The 25614-nt window shown below is 40.6% G+C and overlaps 1 protein-coding gene across 1 annotated transcript; it reads left to right on the top strand.

Annotated features, from left to right (window-relative positions):
- Positions 1 to 876: 876 nt before the first annotated feature.
- THBS1 (thrombospondin 1) lies at positions 877 to 17326 on the top strand. Its single transcript, XM_042780895.1, has 21 exons — positions 877 to 961; positions 1259 to 1818; positions 2774 to 2849; positions 3109 to 3308; positions 3422 to 3544; positions 4605 to 4698; positions 7169 to 7342; positions 7808 to 7984; positions 8305 to 8478; positions 8802 to 8929; positions 9044 to 9196; positions 9622 to 9840; positions 10255 to 10362; positions 10949 to 11108; positions 11270 to 11388; positions 13128 to 13362; positions 13562 to 13789; positions 13965 to 14236; positions 14666 to 14763; positions 14865 to 15004; positions 17271 to 17326. Exons 1-21 carry the CDS (start codon positions 895 to 897, stop codon positions 17324 to 17326), a joined length of 3561 nt encoding a protein of 1186 aa, XP_042636829.1. The 5' UTR covers positions 877 to 894.
- Positions 17327 to 25614: the final 8288 nt, after the last annotated feature.

Genomic DNA, 25614 nt, shown 5'->3' with positions numbered 1-25614 from the left:
GGAGAGAGGAACCCAGACTGGCCCCCCTCTGCTTCCTGCCCAGTCGCCGCCCATTGGCCAGAGGAATCCCCAGGAATGTGAGCGACTCTTTATAAAAGCGCGCGGCTCCACCGCTTCGGTAGCCACTGCACTAGAGCCAGGCGGTGAGTTTGGGGCTCCTGCGATCTCTCTCGGCATAGCCTCCCACTCCTGCTTCGGCCATCCCGGGCACACCGCCCGCTCCAGCGTCTCTCCAGGCCTCTCCCTGCGCCGCCACTCCCGGCAGCTGCATCCGCGTCCATACAGGTAAGCACTCCCTGCCGCCCCGGCCAGCGGCCAAGGACCTGTGCTCCCTGAGGCTTTGAACAGCCCTTCAGTGGACCCTCGGATCTCATTCTGCCTCCCTTCGTCTTACCCATCCTCTCCCTCCTGGCCTCTGGGGAGCTCTTTTGGGGATAGACTCTAGAGCCATCTTTTGCAGCCGTGGGGCTCAGAACCCAACTGTGGGAGGACACCCCAAAATTTCCTTCTTTTCTCCAAGCGCTCTCAAACCTTTATATCATTTCTGTAGGGAAGACTGCTCTTCCTGTGTTCTTGGGGGTCCCCTAAACTACTTCTCTTGACCTTGCTTTTTTCTCCTGCTTCCCAAGAAAAAGACCCCAGATTGCTGGCCATTGTCCCCCATACTTTTAAAACCACAACGTCTCCTCCTAGCTCTCCCATTTTCTTCCTGATTTCTCACTGAAAACTCAATTCTTTAGTGCCTCATTCCAGCGAAGCCGGGCCAAAGAAGGAGCCCCGGTTGGTTGGCCCCAAGCCCAGCCCCCAGTGGTTGCCCACAGTCCGTGCTGCATCTCTAACTGTGGCTCTGTGCTTCCTACTGCAGGCTTCTTGCTGGGCACCAACAGCTCCACCATGGGGCTGGCCTGGGGACTCAGTGTCCTACTCCTGCTGCAAGTGTGTGGCACCAACCGCATTCCAGGTGAGTCTGTAATAATTTCAGGGGGAGGAGGGAAGAGGAGGAGGTGCTGGTTACACAGGTGTTCTGGACCAAGCTTGAATACTTAGGGATAACCTCTCACCCCCATGCTCTCTCTCCTCTCCCAGCTGTCTTCCCCTGAGCCGTGAGCTTCCAATCCTTGTGTTTATGCTACAGTCTCAGTGGTTGCCAGGAGTTTTCACCCTGTTCCTCTGGCCCTACCCCTCAGAGCTGAGCCCCCACCCCCTGCCCTTGTCCCTAGTCAAGAAAACTCATGTGTGTCCTGCTCTTGTCTAACAGAGTCTGGGGGAGACAACAGCGTGTTTGACATCTTTGAACTCACTGGAGCTGCCCGCAAGGGCTCTGGGCGCCGGCTGGTCAAGGGCCCTGACCCCTCCAGCCCAGCTTTCCGCATTGAGGATGCCAACCTGATCCCCCCTGTCCCTGATGATAAGTTCCAAGACCTAGTGGATGCTGTGCGGGCAGAGAAAGGGTTCCTTCTCCTGGCCTCCTTGAGACAGATGAAGAAGACCCGAGGCACCCTACTGGCCCTGGAGCAGAAAGACCACTCTGGCCAGATCTTCAGCGTGGTCTCCAATGGCAAGGCGGGCACCCTGGACCTGAGCCTAACTGTGCAGGGGAAGCAGCATGTGGTGTCAGTGGAAGAAGCACTCTTAGCGACGGGCCAGTGGAAGAGTATCACCCTGTTCGTGCAGGAGGACAGGGCCCAGTTGTACATAGACTGTGAGAAGATGGAAAATGCTGAGCTAGAGGTCCCCATCCAAAGCATCTTCACTAGGGACCTGGCCAGCATTGCCAGACTCCGCATTGCAAAAGGAGGCGTCAATGACAATTTCCAGGTGAGGCCATTTCTCTGAGTCCCTGGTCTCATCTGCTAGCCAGTTGACCTGTCAGCTGGAACAGGATATTCAGTACAGGAAAAATTGTCTGTAGACTAAGAGCAGTGGTTCTCAAACCACAGGGAGCGTCAGAATCACCTGGCAGCCTTGTTGAAGTTCTTGACTCAGTAGGTCTTCAGTGGGCCTGAGAATTTGCATTTCTAATAAGTTCCAGCTGATGCTGATGCAGATGTTGGCAGTCTGGGGACACACTGAAAACCACGAAAGGGAAAAAAAAAAAATGGTTATTCTACAACTTTCACTTTATTAAAGCTTTAAGTGCTCCTTATTTCAAATGCATTCCAGACTTTAATATCGCTTGAAATGGCTATTTTGTATGCACAGAATAAATATTACTTGGCTTTTAGAGTCCTCATGGGGATGTCTAACAAACAGACTCACTGCCGTCGAGTCAGATCTGACTCATAGCAACCCCTCATTGGGTTTCCGAGGTGGTATCACTACAGAAGTAGATTGCCCAATCTTCCTTCCCAGCAGTGTAGCCAGTCTCAAATAAAAGGTTAAATGGAAGATGTGGTTATGTGTTGCTGCAGCTTGTTCCTTGCCTAAACTTTTAGATCTTTGCAACTGTGGCTTTGAAACTCCCACTTTTAACTCTTTGACACTAGAAAGTTGCATTATATTCTCTGGACTTAGTATCGGGTTCCATTTCCTGTATATCTGAGTGGGCTGATAACTGAATTCTTTGTAAAACACTGAAGACTTGGCAGAAGACACCATTGAGATTTTGAAGTTGTTTGGCAGCTGATATTAATGTTTTGTTTTGGCATAGTGATCTCAGCATGGAGCTCTTTTTCAACTTTCAGAGCATCTATTGTGTGGTTTTCATAACATAAAGGGACAGCTTTCCTCCCTCCTCCAACATTTACACGTAATGTGTGTCCTCTGTCCACAGGGGGTGCTGCAGAATGTGAGGTTTGTCTTCGGAACCACACCAGAAGACATCCTCAGAAACAAAGGCTGCTCCAGCTGTGAGTACCCATCTATTTTTAGTGTAAATGGAGAAAACGAGGGAATTCCACCCAGACAAACTGAGAAACTTAAACAGTGGTGATTGTGCATGATTTCCCCTTGGGTAACATGGTTACCAGGTCTATAAAAGAGACCTCAAAGGGTATTCCACACCCTATGGTCCCAAAGGAAAAGTGTCTTTTACAGCTAAGACCTCCAGCGACTGGCCAGAGAGAGCATCTGTTTGAAGATCTTCTGTTACCTTTTGTTTCTTGGCAGCTTCCAGTGTCCTCCTCACTCTAGACAACAACGTGGTAAATGGCTCCAGCCCTGCCATCCGTACCAACTACATTGGCCACAAAACAAAAGATCTGCAGGCCATCTGCGGCATCTCCTGTGATGAGCTGTCCAGCATGGTCCTGGAACTCAAGGGCCTGCGCACCATTGTGACCACACTTCAGGACAGCATCCGCAAAGTGGTCAGTGGCCTCTGCTTCCAGCCCCTTGGCATAAACCCTTGAAGTTTTCTCACTGCCGATCCCAAAGAATTGAAAATGAGGTTAAGCACTAATGGTCTTTCTCCCTCCTTTAGACTGAAGAGAACAAGGAATTGGCCAATGAGTTGAGGCGGTCTCCCCTCTGTTATCACAATGGAGTTCAGTACAGGAATAACGATGAATGGACTGTGGACAGCTGCACCGAGTGTCGCTGTCAGGTAAGCGGTCTTTACAGACTGCAGTCAGGATTGGTAGCATGAATCTGAAGTCACAGTCTCTAGGGAAATACCCAAATAGCCACACCAGTTCTTTGTATGTTCTCTGGCCTGATACCAAAGTAGATTGTGTGTGTGTGTGGGGGGGGGGGTAGTGGTGGTGGTGTGGGGGGGGTTATTATTATTTAAGATGTAATTATGACATCTTTAAATTCTTCAAAACCTTAGAAGGTTTTTCAAAGTCTTCGTTATACCCCAGGCTAAGTATCTAAGAGAACAAATCTAAGACATCTGAGTAATTTACCTGCTTTAGTTCAAAAGCTGTGTTGAATGCCAGGTAAATAAAACCTTGTTGGAGCATTCCTTTTTTTCTTTTATCTTAATCCTGATTTGTATTTCACTCTGACACAGTTTAATACAGTACTTATGGTTGTTCAAATCCCTTAACCCAACATTGTTAGGACATAACTGTCTACTTAGATGAAATGGCATTGCCTGCAGTTATGTTTCTCTCTAGCTCTCTCCAGGCCAGCAGCAGGTGCCTTTAAGCTTTTACCTGGCTCATAGAGCCAAGTCAGCTTAAATACCAATCACGGATTGATGGATTTGACTGCCATCTTCATTAAATTCCCATTCTTCTCCAGTGTAAATTAAAGCCAGATCTACAGATGAGAAAGGCAGTGCTAATAGGTTTCCTTTTTTCCCCTTAAATAAAATATAAAAATGAAGAAGTCCCAACCAAATCTGGCGAGTTCAATAGATTTGACCCATGATGTCTGGTGGTTTCCCTTGAATAAATTGTTCATGCTGTAACTTCCACCTTTGGGTAGGAATTAAGTAAGAAGGAACTCCCCATGGAATGGAGTGACAAGTGACTAGCACACAAATTGTCTCGCAGTAGTGGAAGCTGCAAATGCAACAGAGACAGATCTTCTACTAAAGTCATTCCATTAGAGCATTTATAGCCCTGACCGTGTTTCAGCTCACAATTGAAATTTTATAGTATGTGACTTGTGTTTGCAGTATGTTTAGTAACCAGTTTCCCCCTCCATCTTGCCTGCAGAACTCAGTTACCATCTGCAAAAAAGTGTCTTGCCCCATTATGCCCTGCTCTAACGCGACAGTTCCTGATGGAGAATGCTGCCCACGGTGTTGGCGTAAGTTCCTAAAACTACATAACCATTCTTTAGTACTAGGTCAGGTCTGTGTACATCCTAGACAGCTGAGCAGAACATTGGAACCCCACCCCTGTCTCCATCACATGTTTGCCTTCTGTTTCTTGCTGCAGCAGCTGGTTTCACTGATAGCTTGTCTGCTATACAGAGCCAAAAATCTCATTATGACTAAACCTTGATTACCCATCTGGATGACAGTACAGGCGATAATGACCTTGCTATAGCTTACTGATTCTGATTTTATGCTTTGAGGAAAGAAGAGATTGTTAATGTAGCAGCAATGCTATAAATTGACTCACTGCCATCAAGTCGATTCCAACTCGTAGCAACACCCGTTGGGTTTCCAAGACTGTAAACCTTTATGGAAACAGACTGCCCCATCTTTCTTCCATGGAGCAACTGGTGGGTTCAAACCACCAGCCTTGTGGTTAGCAGAATAACACCTTAACCACTGCACCACCCAAACAAAGGAAATCTGCTTACCAAAGAAGTGAATAAGTGATACAAGCATTGGACTTAACTGGGCCTATAGGTTTAGCTCATTTTATCTGCAGGAATAGGAGGCCTGGCAGAATAACAGCAGTTTGAGTTCTAGGGCATTCAAAGAAATAAGTTACTATGTTGTGCCATGGCACCCTATTCCTGGTTTTTATTGCCAGTATAAATTAATCACTTGGCTGAGACAGTATTTAATATACTAGGCACAAGTCTTAAAAAGGATTCGTCACAACTTGTTGTTATGGGCTTTCGAGTCAGCCCTAACTCATAGCGACCCCTCCTTGGGTTTCTGAGGCAGGCGGTATCACTACGGAAGTAGATTGCTCAACTTTCCTTCCCAGGGGTGGCTGGTGGGTTTGAACGACCAGCCTTCTGGTTAGCAGTCAAGTGCCTTAGACACTATGCTACCAGAGCTACATCATCACAACTAAGATAAAGAAAAAAACAAGAAAGTAGCATTTGCACTACACACTCATACACACACACATGCATATACATTGGCCACATATAACATGGTCCCATGTAATGATAACATTTGCACCTCACTTTGCTCAGCATTCATTTGAAGTCTGGGTTAAAGGGAAAAAGGCTAGCTGGGAGCTAGCAGAGTTTTAAACTTGAGTCAGGGATTGCTGGGAAAACTTCCAACTGATGGCAAAGGAAAACAAGTTCTTTCTATTCTGTTTGGTACAGTTTACTGTTGTTATAGTCATGGTGCCTGAGTGGATGGTAAATAAATGTGTTCTCTTGTGCAAAAAAGATGTAAAATTCTAGGGTAAGAGGAGCAACAAGTTGATTAACCTCATGACCTAGTTGGAGTCAAAGTCAACAAACAGCCACTAAGCTGCCTTCAAACTCATCTGTCAAAACATGTGCTCTGTGGCTCCTTTGAAAGTCAGAAGGGACTCCTATAAGCTGCCATAGTCTCATATTCTTAGAAGCCTGAGACTGGAAAGTGCCTGCCCAGATACCTTAAGCTGGTAAAGGGAAACTCTTTTGAAATGCTAAGAGGAGAAACCTGGAAGCAATGAATAAGAGCATACACAACTGAAAAGGTTCAGCTGTACTGATCCAGGCAAAGCATTCCATTATTCCAATGCTATAAATGTACCACCTGGGACAAAGCCTTTGGCTTTTATCTTAGAAATATATATTTTCACCCTTTGGCAAAGGAAGAAAATTCTAAACAGAGAAGTCTAAAGAATAGTTTGTCTTGGATATCATGCTTGGTAAAGTAGAGGGTCAGCAAAAAAGAGGAAGACTCTTAACAAGAGGAATTGGCATAGTTGCTCAAAAATAACAAGGACTGTGAGGCTGGCACAGGATTGGGCAGTGTTTCATTCTGTTATACGTAGGGTCACTGTGAGTCAAAACCAACTCAGTAGTACCTAACAGCAATGTTGTTGTTATGTGCCGTTGAGTTGAACCCGACTCATAGCAACCCCTCCTTGGGTTTCCAAGGCAGTATCACTACGGAAGTTAGATTGCCCCATCTTCCTTTCAAGGAGTGGCTGGTGGGTTTGAACCGCTAGCCCTCTGGTTAGCAGTCAAGTGCCTTAGGCACTATGCTACCAGAGTTCCCCTAACAGCAGTTGTTGTTGTTGTTGTTATTTCCTGTCAAGTCGGCCCTGACTCATAGCGACCCCTCCTTGGGTTTCCAAGGCAGTATCACTGTGGAAGTAGGATTGCCCAACCTTCCTTCTGAGAAGTGGCTGGTGGGTTTGAACCGCCAGCCTTCTGGTTAGCAGTCAAGTGCCTTAGGCAGTATGCTACCAGAGCTCCCTAACAGCGGTAGTGGGTGCTAAATAAATACTTATTTTCTGTATATTCTTTTGTATGCTTTTTGTATATTTTGCATACTTTTAAAAAATATATATACCTTTTGTTTAAAAAAAAAAAAAAAAAAAGCTTGGCTTAATGACCATGCACTAAACAACCTCTGTTTCCTTGGCAGCCAGCGACTCTGCTGATGATGGCTGGTCTCCTTGGTCTGAGTGGACCTCCTGCTCTGTGACATGTGGAAATGGAATTCAGCAGCGTGGCCGCTCCTGTGATAGCCTCAACAACCGATGTGAGGGCTCCTCAGTCCAGACGCGGACCTGCCACATTCAGGAGTGTGATAAGAGATGTAAGCATCCTGGCCACTTAGAAATGTGAAGAACTGGTCTGACCTTATTGTCATCACCAAGAGTGGCACCAGGGCATAGAGATTAGGGGGACAGGATTTAGAATCTCTAGATCTGAATCCCAATTCTGCCACTTACCTGTGCAACCTTGAGAACAGAGCTTAACAGGGTTGTTTCAAAGATTTTATTTAAATAATATGTGTAAAACAGCACATAGCCTAGCTCATGGTAATGTTAGATCACTATATTAACATCATCCCACAAAGATAGCTAAACATTATCTGCTCTCTAATAGAAAATGTGCCACGTTGGCATTTGGATACATGCCCATGAGCCAATTTCTGCTACACACTAAGCTTACTTGCCATTGACCATACCCTGAAAATATTTTTCTATTCCCTGAGGAGGGCTGCTGTTTCACTGGTTCTAAGCCAGCACTATTTGTGACCATCAGCTTTGTACTTTAGTTAAACAGGATGGTGGCTGGAGCCACTGGTCCCCATGGTCGTCTTGCTCTGTGACATGTGGTGATGGTGTGATCACAAGAATCCGGCTCTGCAACTCTCCCAGCCCCCAGATGAATGGGAGGCCATGTGAAGGTGAAGCTCGAGAGACCAAAGCCTGCAAGAAGGACGCCTGCCCAAGTGAGTGTGAGCACTGCTGCAGGGCTGAGCACAGAGCAGCTGCTGCTGCCCAGCTGGTGCCCTGGCGTCTGCAGGTCATGGGGGTGGGAGGGCTGCTTACCAGAGAAACAAACAGAAGCAAATCCTGCATGCTCAGCAGCTTCTTCTAACGAAAAACAGAAAATAAAAGCCCTTTCAGACTCACCCTCTTCTCAAACATTCTTTTTTCACATTGGGATAGCAGAATTTCTTCAACAGTCTAGAGGAATCTTCTGTGACAGATTTTTTTTTTTTTTTTTCGAAATTAACCTCACTTTTGCCATGTGTTTGTTCTCCTACAGTCAATGGAGGCTGGGGTCCATGGTCACCATGGGACATCTGCTCTGTCACCTGTGGAGGAGGACTGCAGAAACGTAGCCGGCTCTGCAACAACCCCCCACCCCAGTTTGGAGGCAAGGACTGCATTGGTGATGTGACGGAAAACCAGATCTGCAACAAACAGGATTGTCCAATTGGTGAGCCCCGCAGCCCAGAGAGAAACAACCCTTATAAGAGCTGTTAAGTCTACGTCACCTAATATCACAGCATTCAGAGTGGCTCAACTTTGGTCCTTAGTGGTTTTGATGATTCTAAAATGCAGGAAGATAAATAATCTCAATATACCCAAGGAGAGGTCGCTATGAGTCAGGGCCGACTTGACGGCAAATAACAACAACAACAACAAGTTGAGTTACATAGACCCTACTCTAACTTACACTGTATTGTTTTTTCCCAGACCTTCATGGTAGTATCAGAAGCTTAGACTAACTGTTCACTTGTCTCTCTCTCCTTGTCTCAGATGGATGTCTGTCCAACCCTTGCTTCGCTGGAGCCAAGTGCACTAGCTACCCCGACGGCAGCTGGAAATGTGGTGCTTGCCCAGCAGGTTACAGTGGAAATGGCATCCAGTGCACAGATGTCGATGAGGTGAGGAACAGATGGCTCAGAGTTACTCCATCCCAGAAAGCAGCTTGCTTCTCCTAGTCATTTCCTTAGGGCAGTGTTTTCCAAACATTGGGCAAACTGTCATTTCTTCCACAGTGCAAAGAAGTGCCTGATGCCTGCTTCAACCACAATGGAGAGCACAGGTGTAAGAACACAGATCCTGGCTACAACTGCCTGCCCTGCCCACCTCGCTTCACGGGCCCACAGCCCTTTGGCCGGGGCGTTGAACATGCCACTGCCAACAAACAGGTACAGTAGACTCGATGAGTAAACTAGAGGAGTGGTGTCCTTTACAGAAACGGTGAGGAAAGGAAGGAATGTAATTTCATATAGGAAAAAAAAATAAAAATGAGAGGAGGATGAATATACAATGTAGTTTTAGAAAAAAATGACTAGAAAATTTTTGGTGAATCCAACAGGGGAAAAATAGTCCACCACATTCAGAAGTACTGCTCTGGAATAATTTGTGGCCAGTGAATTTGTAAATGCTTATGTCCAGAGCAATAGAGAGCAATGTTAGCCTGTAGCCTGACATCCCCATGGAGGATAAGACCATACTCTTTTACATGGAGCATCTACTTGGAGACAAGAGGGTATCTGGATTCCTCTTGATTCCATGGTATCTGGAAGACTCTTGAAGTCTCTGGGTTAACCTCAGGATGTTGTGTACTCAGGTGTGCAAGCCCCGCAACCCCTGTACGGATGGGACACATGACTGCAACAAGAATGCCAAGTGCAACTACCTTGGCCATTATAGTGACCCCATGTACCGGTGTGAGTGCAAGCCCGGCTATGCAGGCAATGGCATCATCTGTGGGGAGGACACAGACCTCGACGGCTGGCCCAATGAGGACCTGGTCTGTGTGGCCAATGCAACGTACCACTGCAAGAAGGTAAACCCAGCTTCCTTTATGTACCTTTATAAAGAAGTTAGCTTTACCCTTATCAAAAGAGCTTGCCAAGCAATCTTAAATGTTTAAAGCTTAAAAATGGCTGAAAGATTAAAGCACCCAAAGGCAGAGTGACACTAGTTCTCATCAGTCTGAGTTCACTTGTGCCAAGAACTTGAACATGCAGGCCCTTTTAGCAATTGTGTTCCATAGTTGATTCCTTTGTCCATAAACATTCACTGCACCACCAAATACCAGCAGAGTATGAGTTCTGTTCACAGCATATATAAAGGCAAGAGTTTTTAATCCAAATTTTTTATGTGTATCCTTAAGAAAAGGTTTTTGTGTGTATGTACCCATATATATATATATATATAACGGAAGCTGTAACTGTAATGTATGTCTCCTCTCTCCTAGGATAACTGCCCTAACCTTCCCAACTCAGGGCAAGAAGATTATGACAAGGATGGAATTGGTGACGCCTGCGATAATGATGATGACAATGATAAGATTCCAGATGATCGGGTAAAAACAAAGTGTTTCCTTTCTCCTTTCATCTTTTCTGTTGCCCAACAGCCTAATAACCTAAAACACCTTAGGATTCAAGGAGATTGCAATGTTATAAAGAAACTGAATCAATATCTAGGAAAATTTAAAAAGTATTCATTGTATTTCAGTAGCTTGAGTACATAGATATTGCGAAGAAAATTTTTAAATGGGTATTTCATTTTATCACAGCCACTTAAACAAAAAATCCCCCTTTGAGCAAGAAATTATAATGGATAAACAAATGGCACTTTGCTGCCTATATTAAATGTCATATATGGATTACAATGGAAGTTTACTTTGGGCACGCTGAGAACTGAGATGATGACGTTATGTTGTATGCCTTGCTGACCTGTAACCAACAGGAATCCGTTTCATGTTGTGCCCTAGCTTTTAATAACTTAGACATGATCATTTTACACTGAGTCCTAAATTAGTGTATCCACTAAGCAGTACCTAATTATTGCAGTTTTTTTGTAATTCTTATATTATTGTGCACATGGTTTAAGGCTTGAACTGGTTTCACTGGCCAAGTTGTAGAGTGATCCATTTCTTCTCTTTATAGGACAACTGTCCATTCCATTACAACCCAGCCCAGTATGACTATGACAGAGATGACGTGGGAGACCGCTGTGACAACTGCCCCTACAACCACAACCCAGATCAGGCTGACACAGACAACAATGGGGAAGGAGATGCCTGTGCAGCAGACATTGACGGCGATGGTAAGGCGCCCTCTGTCAAGTAGGCCCTAGGTGATGGCAGACATGCTCAGTTTTCAGCCTGCTCTAACTTGTCTCCAGTCTTGGCTGTTAGTATGCAGTTAGGTTGAAACATTCAAGGAATCAAGAAATTCCAGCTCTTACTTGTTCCTTGTTCTCTGTAGGTATCCTCAATGAAAGAGACAACTGCCAGTATGTCTACAATGTTGACCAGCGGGATACTGATATGGATGGGGTTGGAGATCAGTGTGATAACTGCCCCCTGGAACACAATCCAGATCAGGTAGGTGGACTCCTTAGAGTCTTTAAGTGTTGAAATACCGCTTCCCAGGTCTTTCATCTCAGGGTTCACAATGTTCTCATAGGTATTTGCAATATTTTCATGTTAACAGTTCACCTTACATGAGCTCCTTGCAAATAGTACCACCCATCTTTAACATGAGGATCTTGTATCTTCAATCTTCTCTTTTAAAATAAGGTCCACTGACTTTTCCAGCATGACCTATCATTGATACTAGTAAGATACATACAACCCTAGAATAATAATGATCATAGGTAAGACTAAACACTGGGGGAAAAAATACCCTTATGCAAAATAAATGGCTAATGATACAATCTGACTGTAAGGAAATTATCAGACTAAAACTATTTCCAAAACATGGAGAAATCCCATTTCTCGTACTCTTTGGAAGTGTTTGCCATAACTAACATCATTCCCTCCCATGCTAAGGAAGGCTACAGATAGACATTAGCCAGAACACATTCCATGTTTGAAAGTATTTCTTTTTTGTCTAATTGCCTATCATCACTTTTTAGGAATTAAAGTTAAAAGTAGGCTTTTTTTCCCCCCTTAAAATGTTCTATAAGCTTAGAAACCAGTGTTTTTTAAAGTTAACAGTATTTTTGTAAGGTTAAAGAAATGAAATGAAAAATCTAGTTCTTCTTCCTGATTTTTATTCTTACGAGGTCCTGTCATAAGACCTCAAAGAGCAAGATAAGTAGAATTGGGGCCATAACTCGGAAGCTTGAATGATCCAGGACAACTTTGTTGATCAGCTGACACAAAGAGTCATCTATTTTGAGTTTAGGTCTTAGCATAAACTAAACTTTTTCAACAGCATCTAATATCACTAGGTGAGGTTTTGGTTCTTCAAACTCTAATAAAATTTATAGCAAAATTCAAGCACTGTATTAAAATCTTATAGCAAAGGACATGAATACTGGCAAGAAAAATTACAATCTATGTATAAACAGTCCTGAAACGTGCCATGCACACTGAATAACATAAAAGGACTATGAGAGAAAAAGCTTTGAAAAAATTTTAGAGTTTTGACTTTATCTGAATTAACAGACTAGATGTATAACATCAAGTACCTAAGAACAAAATAATGTACCCCTATCATACAAATTACCTAGACAGTGTGCACGGAAAGCACTGCCATTTTCCCATGATAAAATGACCTAGAGCAGAAATTGACATGGTCAACAATTTTACAATTGAAAGCTTCAAGGAAAAAACAAAGTGTACTCATAGGATTCACATTAAGATATAATCAGTTACTCAGGCCCACCCAGGGATGCCAAAAAAATTATATATATATATATACACACACACACACTTTATTATATATATTATTTTATTATATATACATTATATATAATGTTAACTTACTATTGTTGTTGTTATATATATAATTATAAATATATATAGTTTTATATATATAGTCAGTTAACATTATATCCCACCCTTAGTTAATAACTTTAATTTTATTTATAAATTTTTAGATTTCAAAAATACTTAAATATACTTTCTAAAATTATCCTATGAAAACAAGGATCAAGAAGAAAAGCTTTAAATGTAAATGTTAATATTCCTGTTTTTTTGCAGTAGTCTACAAATAGACCTGTGAAACTCCTTTGGCCAGAACCACTAGAGACCTTTTCCTGTTTTAGGGGCATTAGTTTTCTTCCGCATTAATGATTTACACTTCAGTTTACCCTCCTTTTGTGCCTCCTCTTCAGCTGGACTCTGACTCGGATCGCATTGGAGATACCTGTGACAACAACCAGGATATTGATGAAGACGGCCACCAGAACAACCTAGACAACTGCCCCTACGTGCCCAATGCCAACCAGGCCGACCATGACAAAGATGGCAAGGGAGATGCCTGTGACCATGATGATGACAATGATGGCATTCCTGATGACAGGGACAACTGCAGACTTGTGCCCAATCCTGACCAGAAGGACTCTGATGGTGAGTCAGTTGAGCCACTTTTTAAGAGACTAACTGAAACCATTTGGCTTGGCTTTCTAGATTCAGGAAATAAAACTGAAGCTGTATATGTGTTGCATGATGATGAGACTAATTGACAACTTTGACATGTAGTGTATTTCTGACACTAGTAATAACAGCATTTCAGAATTTCACAGTACTCTTGCCTTTTTGACCTTAGGTGATGGTCGAGGTGATGCTTGCAAAGATGATTTTGACCATGACAGTGTGCCAGACATCGATGACATCTGTCCTGAGAATGTTGATATCAGTGAGACTGATTTCCGCCGATTCCAGATGATTCCTCTAGATCCCAAAGGAACATCCCAAAATGATCCTAACTGGGTTGTACGCCATCAGGGTAAAGAACTTGTCCAGACTGTCAACTGTGATCCTGGGCTTGCTGTAGGTGAGTAGTAAGTTCTTAGAACCCAATGCATTTGTGGGAAAGAACCAAATATAAAACCTGGCAGTTGCATGTGTCTTTAGTGTAGTTTTTGTGGATACTAAGGATTTCTGGAAATGTAACAGAGAACCTTCTGAAAGCAATCGGTTTTAATCTGGGGACTGGCCTCATCTTCCAGGTTATGATGAGTTTAATGCTGTGGACTTCAGTGGCACATTCTTCATCAACACTGAGAGGGATGACGACTATGCAGGATTTGTGTTTGGCTACCAGTCCAGCAGCCGCTTCTATGTTGTGATGTGGAAGCAGGTCACTCAGTCCTACTGGGACACCAACCCCACAAGAGCTCAGGGATACTCGGGCCTTTCTGTGAAAGTTGTAAACTCCACCACGGGGCCTGGCGAGCATCTGCGGAACGCTCTCTGGCACACAGGAAACACCCCTGGCCAGGTGAGAAGCTGTGCCCTAGAGAAGGAAGAGAGTTGATGGGTGCTGGCTTAGCACTGTGGACCCTGTGCTTTGGCTAAGACTGCCAACCGGAGATTTTAAATATAAAGGTTCCATCATCACCAATTGCAGCACTAAGTTCTGCTTTGTAAAAATAGAATAGTGTCTGAGAAGAGAGCTGTTATGCCCAAGAGTTACCCTTCTGATCCAAAGGCAGTTTCAGCCTCTTCAAACAAAATCACTCCTTTCCATTCTCTGTTTGTGCCTTATATGTATATTGGCATGCACCAAATTAAGGCAGTTTTAGAAAAAGTCTGCATTGCAAACCTCTAATTTGGGTCAATTTGGTGCCTTTCAGGCACCATTTATTATGGAACAAAATATGAATATTCTCATGATGGAGCTCTGTTTCAACATCTCCTTTTCCCTCAGGTGCGAACCCTGTGGCATGACCCTCGTCACATAGGCTGGAAAGATTTCACTGCCTACAGATGGCGTCTCAGCCACAGGCCAAAGACAGGCTTCATTAGGTAAGATTGCACTGATTAAATTTCACTTACACTCATGCTGATTAGCAAGGAAGAGGAGATCAAAAAGTAGGGGTGTCACTAATGACTTTTTTTTTCTGTAGAGTGGTGATGTACGAAGGAAAGAAAATCATGGCTGACTCAGGACCCATCTATGACAAAACCTATGCCGGTGGGAGGCTAGGGTTGTTTGTCTTCTCTCAAGAAATGGTGTTCTTCTCCGACCTGAAATATGAATGTAGAGGTAGGAGCAGTATTATCAGTTAGTATCCAGTTACCATCTTTGATTCAAAGCATATCAAGAATGCCAATTATAGGAATGTGATTTAAGACTTTTAAACACAGGGTTATTTTTATATTTTGCTTTTGAGCACACAATGATAAAAATGAAACAATTCCTATTTCATAAGTGTAGTTTCTGAACTTGAGTCATTAACAATATGAATGTGCTTAGCAATGTCTGCTTTCCATACAGTGCAGAGGTAAACTGTAGCCATGCTCCTGTACCATTTAGACCATATCAATGACACTTCAAAATTGTCCATGTTTATATATCTTAAACACTACTACTCATAATTTTCTTCATGCCATCACAGCACAAATTATACAAAGAAGGGAGAGGAGTACTGACTTCATACTGGCCTGTTAATTTTCACTTATTAACCTTAGTTTCACTCCTTCATTCGCTTTCATGCAGTGATAACTTAAGCTCTCACTAAGTCCAGCAATGGAGCTACCACAAAATGACCACTTAATAAATGTTGATGCCTGTAAAATCGATCAGAGTAAAGAAAGATGACTAAGTTTACTCAAAAAATATTTTAATCATGATGTCATTTTTGAGTCTGATATTTTAAAATAAAACTCTCTAAAGTTTTAATATTGAAGGTTTGTGAAAGCATAGCATACGTTCTGGAAGATTATACTGTGTCACTTGCCTGGCCTCAGTGTCAGCTATCAAAATTAAACGTGAATGTGTTTAAATAATCTTAAATTACTTGTTAACTGATTAACCCACATAAAGGGACACTTAATATATATATATATATTTTTTTTTTTTTTTTAGGAAAGTAAAGATATATGTAGATTGTTATTAACTGTATTAGGATTGCAACGCTTTTAAGAATGGATTTGTATTTATTTATTTATTTATTTATTTATGTGTTTGTTTATATAACAGATTCCTAATCATCAAACTGTTGGTCAAAGACTGATCACAGCCAATGCTGGTATTGCACCTTCTGGAACCATGGGCTCAAGAAAACCCAGGATCTCTCCTCCCTTCTTCCTTTTTTCTCTGCTTGCATCAGTATGGACTCCTAGGACATATGACCTGCCTCAAGAAAATGCGATGCAACATTCATCCTCCAACAAATAAGACATCTTTCGAGATCATAAACAATTACTTTTGGCTTGCTTTTGAAAAACCACAAGCATCTCCTTGCTTCAGTTGGAAAGATGCCTGCTCCACTCTGCTTTTGTCAAAGAGCAGGGCACCATGGCGAGGCCAACTCTGAGCAGTCGACTCAGCAGCATTTTCAGGCCTGTGAGAGAAGGGAGGACTCATTAGAATTCACAAACTCAACCACCCCTGACATACTCCCTCAGGAATAGGGCAAGCAGGGGCCAAAGCACTAAGGGGAAGGTGTATACCCAAGAGACAATTGTATGAAGAAAATATGGAGGAACTGTTACATGTTTGGTACTAATCATTTTCAGGGGATTGAAAAACTGTTGTTGGATTTCATGATGCTGACTGGTGTTAGCTGATTAACCCACATTAAGAGGCACTTACATAGATGCAGGGAAGGGAGGCAAAGCCTGGCTTCTGGACTTCCTCCCTGGCCCCTACTCCTTACATATCACCGGTAGTGGCCAGAACAGGGAGTCAGAATGAAACCAGTATAAGGCAGTGCTGGCTGCTATTGCCTGATTACATTGAAATTGTTGACTTTATTCCAGATGTAGCTTGTACAGATGTAGCAGGAAAATGGGAAACCTACCATCTCAGTGAGCACAAGGCTACATCCCAAAGGGATAGGCAGCCGTGCTTATCTTTTTATGGTTAGAAAGGCACAAAATTATTATCAACTTAACTAAAACATTCCTTTTTTTTTTTTCCTGAATATAATGGAGTTTTCCAATTCTCTTTTGAACTGTAGATTTTTTTTAAAGACATTTTACAATGTAAAATATTTATTTTGTACCTATTCTGGAAGATCTGACTGAAGGACTATTCATGGAACAGGAAGAAGCGTAAGGACTATCCATATCATCTTTGTTATGAGTCTTCATGACTGTAAGATTGTAAATACAGATTATTTATTAACTCTGTTCTACCTGGAATTTAGATTTTGTATGGAAAGTGTTTGAGGTCAGGTGGTGGAGATGTATCAGCAAATCCTAAGTATGGCACAGGGAGAAGCAGCACCAGGGCTGTCTTCCACTTTGTGCTCGGAGTGAATGATTTGGGATTCTTTTTGTCTGTCTATCTGTTTTGTCTTTTCAAGTGGACTTAGTTGGTTATACATTTGCAAGTATTTTTAGGTTACGAAGAAAACCATGAGGTCTTTACATGCGGTTTTATCCCCATCCTATGTGCCTATTTCCAGGGAGAAGAAAAGCATACACTTTTTTGTTTTCTTTTTCATTTTTCCAAGAGAGAAAAAAAAAAAAATGACAAAGGTGAAACTTACATACAAATATTACCTCATTTGTTGTGTGACTGAGAAAAGAATTTTGGGATCAAGCAGAAAGAGTTTAAGTATCTAGCAAACTTAAAGCTACTGTAGTACCTAAAAAAAGTCAATGTTGTATATAGTATAAAAATTCTTTGCAGAAAAGTATTCCCAATAAGGAAATAGCATTGAAATGTTAAATACAATTTCTGAAAGTTACGTTGTTTTTCCTGTCATCTTGTATACCATTGCTTTATTTTTATAAATTATTTTCTCATTGCCTTTGGAATAGATATCTCAGATTGTGTAGATATGCTATTTAAATAATTTATCAGGAAATACTGCCTATAGAGTTAGTATTTCTATTTTTATAAAATGTTTGCACACTGAATTGTTGGTTTTTCTCCTTTTTTTGTTTTGTTTTCATTTGTTTTTTGCTTTTGACCCCCGTTTTTACTATTTGCCAATACCTTTTTCTAGGAATGTGCTTTTTTGTACACATTTTTATCCATTTTACATTCTAAAGCAGTGTAAGTTGTATATTACCGTTTCTTACGTACAAGGAACAACAATAAACCATATGGAAATTTATATTTATACTTATATGTCCATGTTTATTTGTTCTCTACTGACTTGACTTTATGAGGTATGCATAAATTCCATTCTTAGACCACTATTGCATATATAAAAGAAATTAAAGTAAATCACAGTAATAGTCACAGTTCCTATATGATTTAGGAAAACTGAGTTATTAAGCCTAGGCTTAGAATACACATTTGCTGGATTTGTTGAATAAAAACAAAACAAATGAGCCTGCCATATTAAAACTACATAAAAGAGAAATGACCTCCAAAACATAGGCCCCCCCAAAAAAAGATACAATTTTATATGTATCTTTACGAAATGTCATTTATTGATTTCTTTTCAAAGTCCAGTTCTGTTTCTAAGGAGAACAATGAAGGGAAAAGCAGGTATGAAGTACATCCAGCTGTCAGCACTTGCTGACCGAAAAAAAAAAAAACTGCCATGGAGTTGGTTCCGACTCATAGTGAGCCCTCCTTGGGTTTCCGAGGCAGTATCTCTATGGAAATAGATTGCCCAATCTTCCTTCAGAAGAGTGGCTGGTGGGTTTGAACACCAGCCTTCTGGTTAGCAGTCAAGTGCCTTAGGCACTATGCCACCAGAGCACTGGCTAGACAACCTGATGACATGTGGCAGAGAAGCTTCAGAAGCATGCGTGATGGAGGAATTGTACTGGAGTGTTGGGCCAAGCATTACAACTATCACCTCTGGGGATAAATATACCTTGACTATTTACCAAAAACAGACACATAGAGGACTGTAGAATTTTTAAGGAATCCTAAGGAAAAAATATATATATAAAATGCCAAATTATTTTGCAAAGAGAAGGCCAAAGTGTTAGAATTTCTGATGTGCTAATAATACAGAATATAACCAATTAATTTCTAGGTATCGTAAGCCCAAAAGTACAAATTTTAGGAGATTAAAACTTCTGGCTTTAAGGTCCATTAAACAGTAGAATGACGGAGTGAGAGACTATTTTCTTGATGAATTTTCTCCATTGTTCAAAAAACATTATGTATCTGGGATCATGATCATGGAGAAATTGCCAAATCATTTTGTAGGGCTCAGATGAAGAAGCAAGAGTTAGGAAGTGTTACCAGGGGTTGTGGAGTTTGGAGAACTGATAGTAAAAAGAAAAAAAATTTTGGAAGCAAATACATTATTCAGTCTCAGAATAGCTCAACCTGTGAAGTCCTGACAGAGAATCCTAAATCACTTTTAGTCAGCAGGGCAAAAATGTCTGAAAACATCAAGATAGGACAGAAAAAGGTTCTGGAACCAAAACTTTTTCTCTAGCATGTTCCATGCTTACTCTGAAACTGACCTTCAAATCAGCAGGCAGTGTTTAAATAAAAGACTTGTTAAAAATTAAAACTACATCATTGAGATTATTGCTTTCTCCTCTGGCAAGAGTTTATTGTCATGTGTTTCAAAGAGAATTAGATTGGGGGGCAATAAACCTTAGATCCTATGGGAATTTACAATAAAGGTGGTGCCAGTAGTTTCCTAAGTATCATAGTAGATAAGCCTCAAATTGTAGGGTCCCAAATTCATTTCCAAGATGAATTACCTCTTTCATAGCTTTTCTTCACTATCTTATTTAGGGCCAGTCAGGTCCAGAGGGAAATTTAAAATAAGGACACTTATTTTAATTTTTTTAATTGTGATTTGGGTGAAAATTTACAGAGCAAATGGATTTTCCATTCAACAATCCATACACTTTCTGTTTCATGACATTTACTGCAGTCCCCACACTGTAATACCATTCTTCCTACTTCCTGCCTGCACCCACCCCTTCGACCTTCCTTCCCATTTTCTCCTGCCTTCGTAGCTCTATTACCAGGCAAATGCTGTCCTCTTGATCACATATGCTTGATTATTCCAATGAGTGCATTCCCTCCTGATATGATTATTGTTCCCCTTATAGCTGTCCATTCTTTTGGCTGGCAGGGGTTAAGTTCAGTTTGTAGCTTGAAGGGTGTCTAAGGGTCATAGTCTCAGAAGTTCCACCAGTCTTCATCAGATCAGAAAACCTGGTCTTTTTTATGATTTTGAGTTTTGTTCTACATTTTCCTCCACTCTATCCGGGATCTCTCAATGTGATCCCTTTCAAAGTGGTCAACAGTGGTAGCCAGGCACCATCTAGTTCTTCTCATCTCAGGGTCATGGAGGTTGGGGCTCATATGCTCCATTAGTCCTTTGGACTAATTGTTTCCTGTGTCTTAGATTTGCTTCACTCTTCTTTGCTCTGGACAGGGGGAGACCAATAGTTGCACCTTAGATGGCCGCTCATAAGCTTTTAAGACCCTAGTCACTATTCACCAAAGCAGGATATAAAACATTGTCTTTGCAGACTGTGTTATGCCAATTGGGCTTAGTGTCCTCCAGGAATATGGCCTGAGCCTCCATACACAGCAACTCATTCCCTGAAAGTGTATGGTTATGACTAAGATGTTTACATAAGTTTTCCTCTGTATGCTCTACTACATTCATGGATATATTTGCAGCACATATATATACATAGGTAGAGATAGTCTTTGTCAAACCTATATATATTTGTGGATGTAGTCCCATTCACATACACATTGTGTGTATGTTAAGACTGTCTATCTGTGTAGCCACTCCTAACTTATCATTATTAATATTATTGCAGAATTGTGTATGTAATACTATTCACCTCTGTTGCTTTTAACTCTTGTTCTCCTCCCTATGTCTTCTACTGCCTTGATCATTCTGTGCTGACCTCCCCTTTATTGTGTTTTGCCTTTCCCTTCACCCAAGTTAATATACGTCTATCCTCTAATTGGTGATTTTTCCCCCTTTTCCCCTCCCACCCTGGTAACTTTCAAAGAACAATGCTTTCTGTCTTAAACCTAACTTTTTACAGTAGTGGCCTCATACAATAATTGTCCTTTTGTGATTGACTAATTTCACTCAGGGAGCTCTGGTAGCATAGTGGCTACGGCACTAGACTGCTAACCAGAAGGCTGGTGGTTCAAATCCACTAGCCACTCCTCGGAAGGAAGATGGGGTAATCTACTTCCGTAGTGATACTGCCTCGGAAACCCAAGGAGGGGTCGCTATGAGTCGGGTCCGACTCGACGGCAAACACAACAACAACAACAATTTCACTCAGCAAAATGTCCTCTAGGTTTATCCATGTTATGAGGTGTTTTGCAGATTCATTGTTATTCTTTAACATTGTATAGTATTACATTGTGTGTGTGTACCCTAGTTTGTTTATCCATTCATCTGTTGATGGGCACTTAGGTTGTTTTCATCTTTTTGCTATTGTGAATAATGCTGTGATGAAATGGATATGCATGTTTCTGTTTGTGTAACCAACTTTTCTTTCTCTAATATATATACCTAGTAGTAAAATTACTGAATCATATGGTATTTCTATTACCAATTTCTTAAGGAAGCACCACACAACTTTCCACAGTGGTTGTACTATTTTACAATCCCACTAACAGTGTATGAGTGATCCAGTCTCTCCATACCCTTGCCAGGATTTGTTATCTTATTTTTGAACTTTGCTATTAATGTGTATGTAAGATGATATATCATTTTTGTTTTGATTTGCATCTCTCTAATGACTTATGCAGCCACTCCTCAGAAGGGAAGATTGGGCAATCTACTTCTGTAGCGATACCACTTTGGAAAACCAAGGAGGGGTCACTATGAGTCGGATTCGACCTGACGGCAGTGAGTTAATGACTAATGATAATAAGCATTTCTTCATGTTGTTTGTTAGCCACCTAAATGTCTTCTTCAGTAAAACATCTGTTCATGTCTTCTGCCCATTTTTCAATTAGATTGCCAATTTGTATGCCTTTTATTTCTCTTTCTTGCCTTATTGCCCTGGCCAGGACTTCCAATACAATGTTAAATAGAAGTGGTGATACAGGGCATCCCTGTCTGGTTCCCATTTATAAGGGGAATGCCTTGAGTCTTTCTCCACTAATAACGATGTTGGCCACTGGCTTTGCATATATACCCTTTATTATATTGAGGAACTTCCCCTCGATCTCTTTTTTGCTAAGAGTTCTGACCAGGAATGGATGTTGGATTTTATCAAATGCCTTTTCTGCATCAATTGATACAATCATATGGTTCTTTTGTTTTGTTTATGTGGTGGATTACATTGATTGATTTTCTAATGTTGAACCACCCTTGTAAACCTGGAATGAATCCCACTTGGTCTGGTATATTAATTTTTTGATATGTTGTTGGATTCTTTTGGCTAGGATTTTGTTAAAGATTTTTGCATCTATGTTGATGAAGGATATTGGTCTGTAGTTTTCCTTTCTAGTTGTGTCTTTCCCTGGTTTTGGTATTAGTGTTGTGCTTGCTTCATAAAATGAGTTTGGGAGTATTCCATCTTTTTCTATGTTCTGGAATAGCTTGAGTAGCATAGGTGTCAGTTCTTTTCTGAATATTTGATAAAATTCTCCAGTGAAGCCATCAGGGTCAGGGCTTTTCTTTGTGGGAAGTTTTTTTATGACCTGTTCAATTTCTTTTTTTGTTATCAGTTTGTTCAAGTTTTCTATCTCTCAGTGGGATAGTTTAGGTAGGTTTTGTGATTCTAGAAACTTGTCCATCTCTTGTAGGTTCTCAAATCTGTTGGAATACAGTTTTTCATAATATTTTGTCAGTATCTTTATTTTGGTTGGTTCTGTTGTGATGACACCATTTTCGTTTATAATTCTTGTGATTTGGATCTTCTCTTTCTTTTCTTTTGTTAGATCTGCCAATGGTTTGTCGATTTTATTAATCTTTTCAAAGAACCAGCTTTTTGTTTTGTTGATTTTTTTTTTTTTTTTTTTTTTTTTTTTTTTTTTTTTTTTTTTTTTTTTTTTTGGTCTTGTTTTGTTTTCTGCTTCATTTATTTCTGCTCTGATCTTTATTATTTCCTTGCTTCTAGATACTGTAGGAGTCTTTTGTTGTTCTTTTTCTAGTTGTTGGAGTTGATGAGTTAGAGTGTTGATTTTGTTTCTTTCCTCTTTTTTGATGTGTACATTTATTGCTATAAACTTTCCTCTGAGTACTGCTTTCACTGTGTCCCATAGGTTTTGGTATGATGTATCTTCATTCTCATTTGTTTCTAGGAAATTTTTTTTTATTTCAGTTTTTATCTGTTCTATTACCCAGTAGTTTTTAAGCAGTGTGTTTTTCAGCTTCCATATGTTTGATGCTTTTTCCTTGCTCTTCCTATTATTAATTTCTAATTTTATAGCATTGTGGTCTAAGAAGATGCTTTGTAGTATTTCAATGCTTTTGAATTTATTGAGGCTTGTTTTATGTCCTAACATATGGTCTATTCTGGAGAAGGATCCATGAGCACTGGAGAAGAATGTGAATTGTGCTTTTGTTGGGTAAAATGCTCTGTATATGCCTATGAGGTCGAGTTAGTTGGTTGTATTGTTGAGTTCTTCTGTGTCTTTGTTGAGTTATTTTCTAGTTGACCTGTTCCTCTTTGAAAGTGGTGTGTTTAACTCTCCTACTACTATTGTAGAGTTGTTGTTTTCTACTGTCCCTTTTAATTCAGTTAATATTTGCTCCACGTATTTTGGAGCACTTTCATTGGGTTCATAAATATTTATTATTGTAATGTCTTCTTTGTCAATTGACCCTTTCAGCATCATATAATGTCCTTCTTTATCTCTTATGATGTCCTTCACCTTAACATCTATTTTGTCATAATTTAATATTGCCACTGTTTTGGTTTCCATTGGCTTGGTAAATTTTTTTCCATCCCTTAACTCTTAATTTGTTTTTACCTTTGTCTAAGGTGGGTCTCTTGTAGGCAGCATATTGATGAGTCTTCTTTTCTTATCCAGTCTGCCACTCTCTTTCTCTTGATAGGTGCATTTAGTCCATTCACATTGACTGTAATTAGTGATAGGTATGAATTGATTGCTGTCATTCTATTGTGTTATTTTGTCGTGTTGTTGATGTTTCTTTAGTCCATATACTGTTCTGTGCTGAGTTCGGTTTGTTGGCTAATGCTTTCTCCCTTTTCTTCCTTATGTTGATTTTGTGCTTATTAAACCCCTATGTTTTCCATCCTTCTGGATTTGCTTAGGGGGATTGTTACTTTTCTCTGTGGTTACCTTGAAGTATATTCTAGTCTCTACATTGTTAGAACAGTGCATACTGTGAAGACATTGTCCTGTTTTCCTCTCCATTTGCAAGTTTGTACCTAGAAGTTTTATTCCCTCTGATAGGTTAGTTGCTGTTGTTGTGTGCTGATTGAGTTCCAGGTTTTTAGAGTACAATATTTTATGGTCTATTTTGAGTATCTATTTCTGATTTGGTTTTAATGTTGATAAACGTATACTGATTTTGTTGATCTCTGTTGTGGGTTCTCTATCAGAAGAACTTCCTTAAACATTTCCTGTAGGATTGGTCTGGTTTTTACAAAATCCCTTAATTTCTGTTTGTCTGAGAATGCCTTGATTTCACCCTCATATTTGATGGATAATTTGGCTGGATATAAGATTCTTGGTTGGAAGTTCTTTTTCCTTCAGTGTTTTATATAAGCCATCCCATTGCCTTCTTGCCTGCATGGTTTCTGCTGAGTAATTGTTTGATTATTATAAGTAATATTTCTTTTGCCCCAGACAGCTCTCAAAATTTTTTATTTGTCTTTGATTTTGGGGAGTTTGATTATAATATGGCTCAGTGTTTTCCTCTTGGGATCTACCTTGTGTGGGGTTCTATAAGCTTCTTGGAAAAGTATCTTTTCTTCTTTCATGATATGGGGGAAGTTTTTGTTAGCAGGTCTTCCACAATTTTCTTGATGCTTTTTTCACATCTTCTTGTTCTGGAATTCCAATGAGTCTTATGTGGTTTCTTCTCATGTCATCCCATATAATTCTTAGGTTCTCTTCATTTCTCTTAAATCTTTGTTCTGATTTTTCTTCATACAGGCTGGTATCCAGGGATTTGTCTTCTAGTAGGGATATGCATTCTTCAGCTAATTCTAACTTACTCTTTTATGCTTCTACTGTGTTGTGTAGTTCTGTAATTTTGCAATTGATCTTCCAGATTTCTAACTGCTGTTTTTGTATGAGTTCTGATTGTGCACTAATATTATTTTGTTCTTGAATGATTTTCCTGAGTTCTTCCAGGAAACTGTTTGTGTTCTCCTTGTTTCTGTTTGGGGTTTCCTTAGGCTCTTGGAAAGCTCTATAAACATATCTTCTAAATTCCTTCTCAGATAATTCTATTGCCTCCTCTTCCTCCATTTTTTATGAGACCTTTGTTTGTGGTTTTGGTTCTAAAGCCTTGTCCTGTTTTGTTTGTTTGTTTGAGGTTCCCTGTTGTTTCCTAGACATTTTGAGGTTGTATTTAACTGTTGGTTATGTATTGATTTGTTTTGTCTTGGTTTTATGGTTTAGTATTTTGAAAAGGTGAAGCTGGTGTATTTTATTTTTTTAGTTATTAATTCAGGTATGCTGGGTTGCTCTGCAGTTTTCTTTGTGATGGTGGAATCACTGTGTGGAACGTGGATATGGATTTCTGTTTGTCGTAAAAAGAATTTAGAATTCGAACCGGGAGGTCTTATGGTGGCTGAGTGTAGTTT

Source organism: Orycteropus afer, unplaced genomic scaffold, assembly GCF_000298275.1.
Source record: "Orycteropus afer afer isolate SDZICR_OR568_19922 unplaced genomic scaffold, OryAfe1.0 scaffold00068, whole genome shotgun sequence".
NCBI classification, from domain to species: Eukaryota; Metazoa; Chordata; class Mammalia; order Tubulidentata; family Orycteropodidae; genus Orycteropus; species Orycteropus afer.
The sequence above is the reverse complement of the archived record's forward strand: the minus strand, read 5'-3'. Positions and strand labels throughout refer to the sequence as shown.

Bases quoted from the DNA above. Each gene is read 5' to 3' on its own strand.
- THBS1 (XM_042780895.1), top strand. From the start codon at position 895: ATGGGGCTGGCCTGGGGACTCAGTGTCCTACTCCTGCTGCAAGTGTGT. The intron at 10,363-10,948 runs GTAAAAACAAAG...TTCTCTTTATAG, and splicing joins ATAAGATTCCAGATGATCGG to GACAACTGTCCATTCCATTA. The intron at 15,005-17,270 runs GTAGGAGCAGTA...TGTCTTTTCAAG, and splicing joins CCTGAAATATGAATGTAGAG to TGGACTTAGTTGGTTATACA.